The 12,400-nt window shown below is 33.7% G+C and overlaps 1 protein-coding gene across 1 annotated transcript in view; it reads right to left on the reverse strand.

The window, feature by feature from the left end:
- The window catches only part of LOC145671158 (uncharacterized), a 2,642,835-nt gene that overhangs the window by 85,616 nt on the left and 2,544,819 nt on the right, over window positions 1-12,400 (reverse strand). Inside the window, exons 18-19 of the mRNA XM_081739993.1 lie at window positions 4,496-5,115; window positions 1,644-2,746 (exon numbers count right to left, since the gene is read on the reverse strand). Coding sequence (XP_081596119.1) covers window positions 1,644-2,746; window positions 4,496-5,115 — 1,723 coding nt within the window. The remainder of the gene's footprint in view (window positions 1-1,643; window positions 2,747-4,495; window positions 5,116-12,400) is intronic.

Raw genomic sequence — 12,400 nt, forward strand, 5'->3', positions numbered from 1 at the left:
ACACAATAAGTTTATTGTTACATTTATTTTTCATTTTTGTATTTATTAAAATCTTCAACATTATGTGTAAGTGAAATGTAATATGTCAACAATACGTTAGAAATACAAAACGACAAATACTAATAAATAAGATTTCTAGTTTCCCTACATCATTTACTATTTTATTAGCTACGTGAAAATGTCTGTATCTAAAGATTATATAATTACATTATAATACTGTTACTTATCCAAAAATATTTATATTATAATATTGTTATAGACTAACGATTTATTTTTATAGTATACTACCTTCTATATTAACATTATAATGAAAACAAAGGAAAACTATATTACAATCTGTTAGCCCTCGGAACGCCATGATGAGTCAACTTTTGATTAATGTACATTTGTCGTAAGAAATGAGTTTTGTTTTCCAGAATAAGTGCCGCTTACAGCGATTGACTCACCACACATATGGTATTTATGTTGTGTTATCTAGAATATTCAGAGTTGTATAGTTAAGTATTCTGGCAACAACAACAACAACAACAACAACAACAAAAAAAAAACTTTTATCTGAAATATACACATGTAAAAAATTATTAATCTTGGCCTTCCGAGATTAATAAAGTCAGTACCTAAATTCAATATTGTTTCTAAGTTCTGAAAGACAAAGTTCCATGATACAAAATCCAGTAAAACATGGCAATAGAAAAAATGGAACGGTTTAGAATTGCCTTCTACGGCAAACTACTGTATTCTATTTACGTAGAGCAGATGGATGAGCTTAGAATTTAATATTTTAAACCGTTTGGTTTAAAACAATTCAATTTTCAACTTATACAAAATTGAACATCTTATTAAGATGTTATGTTCTAATGAAACGAAGGTAAATAAAAAGTTATGAACATATCCGTATGATAAAAAAAAATAGAGATTTTGATAGATTTACAAGTTTTATAACAACCCTTTTCCCCTTAACCCTATTATGTTTATATATCTATAAAAAAAAAAAAAATCATAGTTGCAACCGAACAGAAACTTAATTTTAAATTTAAGAATTCTTTGAAAATTCTTCGGAAGTTCATTTTTTCTTTCAAATAAAAGTAAATTGGTAAAAATCAACAATTTATAATTATTATTCTCGGAAACCTCCACAAGGTGTAGTTACTGACATAGCTAATCTTAAATTTATACACATTTCGTAACCCTTGATTAATTAATACGTCGCTTTTCTAGGTTGTAAACTCGTTAAAAACATACGAGTTCTTTCTAATTGATTGGTTGGTAAGAGTATCTTTTCAGTAGCGAGGTAACAGCGATGTGAACTTACAGCTTAATATGGAATCCAAACCACCGTAATGCGTTCAAATCTTTAGATGCTATCTCAGAACTTTTTTTTTTTTTTTCCAGAACTCGGAAGAAGAGAACAGAGAGAACTCTCAGAACTGAGAACAGAAATTAGAATTTTAAATACTATAATCTTAAAAATTTAGAATCTTAAATCTTAGATTACAATCTCAAAAACTATATGTACACGAACAGTTATACTTCAGTTTTGGGGTTAATTTCAATCAGACAGAAGTCACCTTTACCGACAATAATACTATGATCCTTTGCTTCTTTACATGAAATAATAATAATAATAATAATAATAATAATACCTGACATTACTCGTGTAGGTAAACTTCCAGCCTCTCCTGGATAACCTTCAATGATGTCACCATCGTGTGGAACAACAGATCCATTTGCTTTCGGAGGCAGTAATGACCTTGAATCATTTTTCATGTTTAATGCAATGTGTCTTGATTTTTTATTGTTAACAGGAATAAATCCTTCTTCAAATAAATCTGTAAATTCAGTCCTTCCATCAAGTTTTCGGTGTTCAAAACTTTCACCGGACCCTTCATCACTAACGAAATACTCTGTATTCTTGCGTCTTCTTAAAAATTGGTGGTTGGGAGCACTCACTTTCTTATTTCCTAATACTGTTTCTATTTTCTGTATATGTTCTCGCAGCCTTTGGTAATTGTCCCTAACCAATCGACTAGACTTGTTTATTTTCCGTGGATACATTGATACATTTAGAAAACGAAAAGAGTCTTTACTCACGTTATCCATTAATGGAGTCTTTTTGCTGAGTGGAAAATTCTCGCTAAATGTGTTTGACTTCGTGACTGTAACCCTTGACTGTATCATCTTAGAATATTCCTTGTTACTACTTACAATTTCTCCAGGTATTTCATTACTATACAGCGCCATCATTCGGTAATTAAAATCCGAAGCATTTGAATTCAACTGTGCACGCAATAAACTGCGGTGCTTTAGTTGCATTGGGGCGTTTGCTCTTGTTTTTGCAACATGTATTCTTCTACTTTCTTCTGAATTAGAAGTTTTATTTGTAAATATTGGATCTGAATATCTGCTTCGATGAAGAGAAAATTCATTTTCGAAGGGTTTATCCGACTGGTAGTCTACTCTTTTCTCTTGCTGCAATGCTGTACTATTATTTTCTGATGAATTTTCTTGTGTTGTTTCTGAAGTATTAAAGTTACTGTGACTGTGAAGAAAGTATAAATTGCCCTCAGGTGGAATACATTTAAAATCATCAGTAGCGGGAGAACTACTGTCTACGACTGCCTCAATTCGCCATTCGTACTTTAGTTCAGTTTTACTTGTATCGCAATCATCACATGTACCTTCCACCACAATCTTTTCGTATGGATTTGTTAAGCCTGGTATACACTGTGGACATTTGACTGAAATTCTGAAAAACACCAAGAGAAAGCAGACTTAAAAAAAAAAAAAAATGGAAAAAAAAGTTTAGGCCTGTTATACACTATACGATAGAGCTTAGGAAATATCTTACGATTTTTCCTAGTCAAAATCTCAACGTGTATAGCATCAGATCGCATGTCATTTCCTACGTTCTGAACGATCCTATGAGATTTCTCTTGTTTAGAGCACACCATTTCGGAGAGCAAATTCGTAAGATTTCGATTTAAGCGACATCAGGTGGGAGAAAGTTTGCTTTTCTTCTTTCTTTTAAAGAGATGTGCAATTTAGCAATTGACAAACATGGACGTAGTTATCCTGGTACTATCCTATTGTAGATCTCGGGAATGTGCGTACGGAAGAAATGTGTAATAGCATTTTGAAATAACAATTCACAAGAAATCCAAATATGTGGGCACTGCACCTGTGAGTTTAATATTTTGCGAGAAATGAATGTTGAACTTCTCAAGCATATAATCAGGTCAGATAGGTAAAATCTTTACGTGTATGGCACAAAAGGGTAGGATTTCCTACGAGATATGTCGTAATATTTTTCCGAAGTTAAATCCTAAGTTATTTCTTAGGATCCATCCTATAGTGTATAGCAGGCATTAGTAATCGTTAACTCGGATAATTTGAACATATATATACTTAATGTTATTATTTCCAAAATATATTGTTTAATTTTTTATTATTCCTACAAACAATCAACGGCGTCTATTAAAGGAAGTCATATCGGTAAAAATTAGGCCTTTTTCGCTACAAGCTACGAAAAAATTAAAAGAATGCATTTCTCTACCAAAGTCATACGCAAGATGATAATATTTTAAAACCTTTTCAGGAGGTTTTAAAGACATGTGACGAAGTTCTAGTTTGCTGGGTGACTATTTACCTTCAGAAAACCACCGATCGAGTACACAGTCTCCAGGTTCTTACCTCTACAATAATAATAATAATAATAATAATAATAATAATAATAATAATAATAATAATAATAATAATAATAATAAACCGAAAAGTACATCACACTAATTGCACGAAGAGAACAAAATAAATTGTTCGTCTGCCTCCTGGCGTTGAGCGTTTGGAAACCCAAACAATATTTTACAACATCCCCTTTTTCATCCCCATAAAAGAATAAATGAAAATGTCTAATACTTATATTCAGAGCCGAAGAAATATTTAATTGCGGCTTGGCAGTTGCAAATATTTAGAACTTAAAATTCTTTTCCGTTCTACGGGTGAATAGTTTGTATTTTTAACCTAGAGACGAAATAATACAGATTCCGTCCAATAGCAACTGAACATCTAGAAAGAATAAGTACTTTGGATAAATTTCCTTTACTTAGGTTGTACCAATATAATTGCAAATTTTACCAAATTTGACTTTCCTAATTTGAATGTTTATGGACTCTAGCGTCCTTAGCTTGCAACACTGCATAGCAAGTGTAGTATTGCTTGTTTTCCTTTACATGCAGATTAGAATTAAGTAATAACCTGAAGTAATGTTATTTGAAAATATAACTGCTGGGTTGGCAACACTGTTGCTCTTATGGTAGACTATGCGCAACAATGTCCCCCTCCGATATCTGCATTGTACAAAATTTCAGCGATTTTTGTCCATTAGTTTAAAAGTTACAAATGCGTATCAAGATAAATGATCCACCCTGTATAACTGAAATAATGTAAGTGATCTCTAAATTACTAAATCATGAAAGTAATGAAATTGTTTTCTACAAACCTCGGACAATCTTCTTCAACTTCAATAACTTGACTTGCAACCAGAATTTCTCTTCCTATTGTCGCCTTAATTTCCACGATAAACAATTTGCTATTCGTAGCAAGATAGTTGCCATTAAAGCTTAGAACACGTTCATTCCAAATAATTTTATCTCCGTAACCACCTTGAAAACACGATTGCTGCGGGAACCTATCCATCACTGAACAAACCCATTCGTACTGAACATCAAGAGCAGAATAACTATTATTGTTCTGCAGGATTGTTTTACCCAATACAATCTGAGAAGAAAATTTTATCATGTTTCGTCGTTTGACTGGACGAAAAGTCCCTCCTTCGATGAAAATATGAAATTTTTCACTGACAACTGAAAACAACACTACCGTCTCGCTGTACACTATAGGATGTTGAACTCGTAGATGAGCTGAGTAATTGCCAACAGGTAAAATTTTTGGTGGAATTCTGAAAACATGCTGCAGAAAATCCTGTTGGTTCATGCTTGTTAGGTTCAGTTCTTTTGAGGTGATATTGTTATGCAGAGCCCACACATAGGTAATGTTCTGTGTTAGATCACAATCTACCTCAATTTCAGCTTCCAATACAATAGGATATCCATAAATAAACTGAAAAATAAAAACAGTGCATGATATATTTTACACTCAAAGCTTGATAAATACGATAGATAAGTCATTGTAAAGAGAACAATTAAGGTCTTTTACTATGCCATCATTCCTACGAATTTTTGTTGATAACGCAAAAGAAAAAAAAAATCAAGAGAACATGCAGTAATCATAAGATGCTATACGAACAGGGTTGTGGCAGCCACAGAGGACAAATGGAGGGCTCTGACACCAAAATCTATACTCTTACCCCTTCTGTTATGTAATGAATATTTATAATATAAAATGAATGAAAAATAACTTTTAAAAACCATTAAACCATGTCAAGGCGTTAAAATAACTAAACTTATATTAAATCATCCATTTGATACTTTACTTTGTCTAACTGAATGTGTACAGTTGCGAATTTATTACATATTGCATAACACTAAGTTTAATCTTATTTCTTAAAATTTATTTTTCTATTTTATATTTGCTCTCATAAACGCAAAGTAAAAAAAAAATAAACTTTCATAAACAACTTTTCTTCCTTTACGAAGTTTATTGGTACACTTTCCACAACCTGTGAGTGATCCTTACTTCACGCACTGTAAAGATCCATGCTCGAATAAGGTAGTATGCGTACCGTATTATGTGTGCAATATATATGTACGGTAAATTAGTAATGTTGTTATAATCTGAAGGAAGACTTTCAGTTTGCTTCTAGTATAAAAAGACTGGGTACCTTAAAAAAAAAAAAAAAAAAAAAAAAAAAAAAAAAAAAAAAAAAATTCCTCCTACAACAATTTGGCACTTATACCACTCTGTATGAACTAATACAAGGCGTCCCACTCTTTAGCGAACTCTATATTTCGTTAACAATACTAATGAATATATTGCAACGAAATTTGAACGGGAATACGTTCATTGCATGAAAGATTGTGGATGCCTAATTGTTGAGACATTGAGTAGTATTTTCCTAGCCAATAAACTTCTCACTTGCCTGACTTGCTTCTGCTAGTCTTACATACAAAGGAGTATCAAAAAATAAGGTGAATTTGTCTCCGAAATCCAGAATTTTTGTATAATTAATTTTTGTATGTTGCAAATACCAAGGTGAGGGAAGTCTGACGACAATTGCTGCCTTTTGCGTCAACCCGACTGATACTTAGAGCAATTTAAAGATGGCTCAATTTGAACGTTATTCCAAGGAAGAGGTACACGGTGTTCTCTGTTTATTATGGGTCAAGGGACCAAAACCATCTGACACTCATCGAGAATTGGTGGAGATCTATGGAGTGTTATCTCTTGTAAGTATGTGTAGTGCAATGCATTCGCAAGTGGTAGGACTGTGACAGATGACAGAAGTGACAGAGAAGCAACGTTCATCACCAAACAGGAATGATTCGTAAAAACAGAAGAATGATGTTGCGAAGGCGCACTGGGTGCCAAAACATCCGAGTGAGACCAAAACATCTTCGAATAGGCATTCCCCTGACCATCTCACACGATATGTCCACGAAGGAAATTCATTCCTTCATCGCATCATAACGGGTGATGAAACCCCGATACATCTATGGACACCTAAACCAAAACGCCAAAGCATGTCATGGAAATATTCATCGTCAATACCGGCCAAGAAATTCAAGATCACAACATCTGCCAAGAAAGCAATGGCTACTGTGTTTTGGGGCAGTCAGGATGTTATTTATTGAATTCCTGGCAAAGGGTACGAGAAATACTACGGACACGTAGTGCCAAACCGTGGAAGACTCAAAGCAGCCACAGGTCAGAAATGGTAAAGCGCACTACAAGACGGGCTTGAGTTACTACACGATAACGACCACATGCAGCCCAACTGACCAATACACACAAGTTTCAAGTGGGAAATTCTTGACCATCTTCCGTACAGCCCTGATTTAGCCCCTTCCGACTACCATTTGTTCGGACTCCTAAAGAAACACCGCCATGGGTGGTGTTTCGATACACTGGAAGAGGCACAACAGGTTACGGTCATCTCATTAAGCAACATTTCTTTGCAAAGGGCATGGACGATTTGATGTCACGTTGGAATGCATGTTTGGATGTTTTCTGTGTGTTTTGCAGTGTTTGTGTTTCGAATGTTAGTGTGATACCCTGTGTCAAAATGATAAAAATATTTATCTCTGCACCTTTTACAGTAAATCAAAAATTCGCCTTACTTTTTGATGCACCTTCCTATATATATGAAGATCAGCAGAGAGAAATTATATATAATTTTTCGACGTATACACAATACGATAATTTGTATGAATATACGTGCACACGAATAGTTGAAAAATTGGTGAAATGAAAATATCTAATTTTACCAACGTGAATCTCGTTGAGGCTAAAGGACACCGCGTGATTAAGAAGAGTGAATGATACGATGTTGTCCACCGCAAATCACTAGGTCTGGGATCGAACCAGAACATCTCGTACTACAGGTAAACATTTTACTTCGGAACCACCGCGTCATATTTAATATTCTGTTGAGTTTGAGAAAGAAACATATGTTCATGTACGCTTGAAGCTTTTATGTCCTGAAGTCTCATGCAAAACATACCAGCAACTTTGCTTTCGGCAGGAGACTTCTTTTGATGCAAAATTAGGTGAACTAACGGAAACAAAAACAGTCTAGGAATTTTCAGTCACTGTTTTGTAAGTAGAACGAACTGCAAGTTTCTCTTCTTTCTTCATTGACGTATTTTTTAGTTGTAACAGTGTTTGTGGATTATTCTGTATCTAACATTTTCTTATACCTTTGACGCATATGTAATTCATCTCTTGAAACAGGGCAACTTCCAGAAGATCATAAACTTGCAAAAATAAGACCTATACACAAAAAGGACCAATTACTGACCCAGGAAATTATCGTCCTATCTCTAACTTTTCCAAAAATTTCGAAAAAGTCGTACATAACAAATTAGTCTCCTTTCTGAAAAGAAACATTTTCACAAATAGTTAATTCAATTTTAGAAGAACAAATCTATTAACAACGCTGTAGCGGTTTTTCTGACACACACACATCACGCAAGAGGAAGTAGAAATGAAATAGAGCATTAAGGACGGAGTTCCAAAAGTATCAACTTTAGGTCCTATACTGTTTCTTATACAGATTAATGTTTTTTTCTGCTTATATAGTTTCCAACTTTTTTTTTTTTTTTTTTCCTGACAGAAGTAATTTGGTTGAAATCTCACAGACCTTACTCTGAAGAATATTATATATACGGCAGTTAAACTTACTGAGTAGGTAAAAGTGAACCAACTCAATATAAATACAGTGAAAATAATAAATTTTAGCGGTAAAACAAATTTTCTAATTATGTATCAGCTGCATATAGTTTGGGAACCCACACTGATATCTCATAAATTTTTAGGATTAAAAATGGATTCTAAGTTAACCTGGGATAAACATGTCACTGATTTGTCGAGGAAACTAAGCACAAGAGTTTAACTTATATGCAAACCACCTGCCATGCGACAAAGGTATTACAATGTAGAAGATCCTTAGAATAATGCTATCAGTGCCCTTTTATACATCTACCAAAAGCTAATATTTCCATTATCAGTATACACGTCCTCGGATCATCATCATACATACATACATACATACATACATACATACATATAAATAAACGAAATTTTCCACAAACAAACTATTTGCTGAGCAAAACAATATATTCACATAAAAAACTACATGCGTGTTACAGTTTCGCCAACTAACATTTTGGCTTCATCAGACACTATGAGATACATGAGACACGTGCAGTCTTATATACACACAAGAGCTGAGACATCTTGCTTCTGATTGGCTCCTGGCAGCAGCCAATCCCCTTCAGGTATTCTAATTTGTATTGCCCTATACGGAGGCTTCCTATCTTTTGTAAATTACACATACATAGAAAGGACGATCTTAGCACAAATAATCTAAACTAACAATTAATTGACATAAATAACTAAATAATTATATAAAAAATATAAATAAATAAATAAAAAATATACACATAAATAAATAAATATATAAATAAACAGATAAACATACAATACGCTTAAAAAGACGACACACACATACAGTATATACACATACACTATACAACCAACTATATATCTATATATAAATATACCATTACATATATACATATACACACACACGTATATAGAGATAACTAATATGGACTAATAAATACATAAACACGTGTGAGACAATCAATATATATACAACAACCGTAATAGATATGTGTATTCAGAATCTTATACTTTAAGCTTTTTTAACAACCTATTCCACTGTTGGTCGATGATCAGTCCTGAGTTCCAGTTCATAGCTTTATTACCCTCCATTTCTATAAACCGTACCTCCTTCCATTTCCTAACTATGCTTCTTTCTTCCTCGCTTAGAATTTTTACTTCATCCCAATTAACTGAATGTCCCGTGTCAGAAGAAGAAAAGTGTGGTGGGGGATAGAAAGTTTGGGAGAAGAAACAGAAATCATTAAAAGAATGCTTAAGAAGATGGGGGGCATCTCAACTTACAGAAAAGGCAGCAAGAGGCTTCTGGATGTAATAAAGGAAAAAAGAAGGAAGAAGACAGAAGAAGAACAAAGGGTAATGATGGAGAAAAAAGGAGTTATTTATAAAATTCAGTGCGGCGAGTGTGATATGTGTTATATTGGGGAAACTGGAAAGAGACTAAGAGAGCGTATAAGACAACATAAGGATGACGTTAGGCTAGAAAGGAACAAAAATGCGGTCTACAAACACGTAAGGGACACGGGACATTCAGTTAATTGGGATGAAGTAAAAATTCTAAGCGAGGAAGAAAGAAGCATAGTTAGGAAATGGAAGGAGGCACGGTTTATAGAAATGGAGGGTAATAAAGCTATGAACTGGAACTCAGGACTGATCATCGACCAACAGTGGAATAGGTTGTTAAAAAAGCTTAAAGTATAAGATTCTGAATACACATATCTATTACGGTTGTTGTATATATATTGATTGTCTCACACGTGTTTATGTATTTATTAGTCCATATTAGTTATCTCTATATACGTGTGTGTGTATATGTATATATGTAATGGTATATTTATATATAGATATATAGTTGGTTGTATAGTGTATGTGTATATACTGTATGTGTGTGTCGTCTTTTTAAGCGTATTGTATGTTTATCTGTTTATTTATATATTTATTTATTTATGTGTATATTTTTTATTTATTTATTTATATTTTTTATATAATTATTTAGTTATTTATGTCAATTAATTGTTAGTTTAGATTATTTGTGCTAAGATCGTCCTTTCTATGTATGTGTAATTTACAAAAGATAGGAAGCCTCCGTATAGGGCAATACAAATTAGAATACCTGAAGGGGATTGGCTGCTGCCAGGAGCCAATCAGAAGCAAGATGTCTCAGCTCTTGTGTGTATATAAGACTGCACGTGTCTCATGTATCTCATAGTGTCTGATGAAGCCAAAATGTTAGTTGGCGAAACTGTAACACGCATGTAGTTTTTTATGTGAATATATTGTTTTGCTCAGCAAATAGTTTGTTTGTGTTTCAGTATATATACAAAGCAAAGCTTCTACTTATGGAAAAGAAATTTTCCAGTAAATTCGCATCTACACAAATATAATACTAGAACCATGAATTACATTAATCTATAAAATTTCCGATTATTAAAAACTCAAAACTAGTTACATCACACAGGAATAAAACTATATAATAAATTGCCAGATGCTATCAAACAAATGTCAAATTTGCACTTTAAGAGACATCTTGAATTACTGTATATAATCACCTATTCTACAGAATGTGTAGGATCTGATTTATTTTAATGTAAATGCTTTGTATTTATAAATCCTAACGAAGTTATGAACAGGAATTCGCAGAGCGGAAATATAAATAAATAAACAGTAAACGTTTAGCAACTTGCATTAACACACTACATGTTAACTGCACTATTTTGACTTGATGAAATAGTATGGATTATACAGCATAGTAGAAAATGGGAGGGGGGGGGCGGCTCCAGTAGTCCGAATGCGAGTTTTCCCAGCACAGGTAAATGAATTGCAATGTCCCCACTAGTTCCGGCCTGCGAAAAGCGACATAAACACACGGATAATCGCAGCACGCTGGCTGGGGTTCAGTGTCCGAACTCGTGCAAACAGAGCGTAATCTGCAGTATATCACTACAGAAGCAGTGATTACGGAAAAATACTAGTAAATCATGCGCGAGTAATTTCATAAAATGAGTAATTTCTTTTTAAGTAATTTAGAAAAGAAAGAATAATCCAAACGATTTTGTATCTGATCAAAAAAGTTGAAGTCGTTATTAATGAAGACAGTCTTCGAGCAAAATCTCTTATGACGACGCATAAACAAGTCTGTTCTTAGAAGCCCCACACAGTATTTATATTATCACTTAATATATTATCACATAATGTAAGTATATTATAGTGTGTGGTAAGTGACTTTTTCACGTCCCTCTAATGGGGCGTTTACACTTAGTCGATTTGCGTTCGATTCAGTTGAATTGACGTCACTTTCAACTTAATCGACCGTGTAAACAGGACTTCAACTTAATCGCTTGATAATTGAAAGCGACTAATCGACTAGCAACTGAATTGAAAGACGTTCTATTTTCTGTGGTCGATTCTATTTTATTGTGCTATAACACCGTAAATTGTACCAATTACTTTTTGCTTGGACATCTTTAAAATTGCCAGTCGATTTCGAATCGACCAGAGGAGAGCGAGTCAACAAGCAGCATTCAATTTCGGTTGAAACAATTGAACACATCCATCGATCTGATTCGGCCTAGTTGATTCGATTTAGTCGCAAATGCAGCGAGTCGATTTAGCCGTGCGACTAAATCGACCAAGTGTAAACGCCCCATAACGGAGACCGCCGCTAACAAGATTGGTAACAAAATTATTATTCCAACACAGTGTGACAGAAGGCCAGAGAATGGAAATTATTTGCTGGTTAAGTGAAATCTGTTTTTTTTTTTTTTTTTTTTTTCAAGCATACTTAGAAGAGAGAAGTTTATGTAATTTACATTTACAAATCTGATGTAATGAAGAAACTTTATTTCGAAGTTTGTATCTGGAGTCTATTCCGGTTCCATAGCCTCAACCAGAAAACACTAAGGAGACTCCGACCAGCAAGTTCTATGCAAACACACACACACACAAAAAAAGTGACAAATTGTCGATTTTTTTTTCACCGAGTCAAATTTTCAGTAAATTAAAACTATATATACTTTGACAATAGGTTTACACATTTGGCATT

The sequence above is a fragment of the Thermobia domestica genome, chromosome 15, assembly GCF_964235325.1.
Source record: "Thermobia domestica chromosome 15, izTheDome1.hap1.1, whole genome shotgun sequence".
Lineage (NCBI taxonomy): Eukaryota > Metazoa > Arthropoda > Insecta > Zygentoma > Lepismatidae > Thermobia > Thermobia domestica.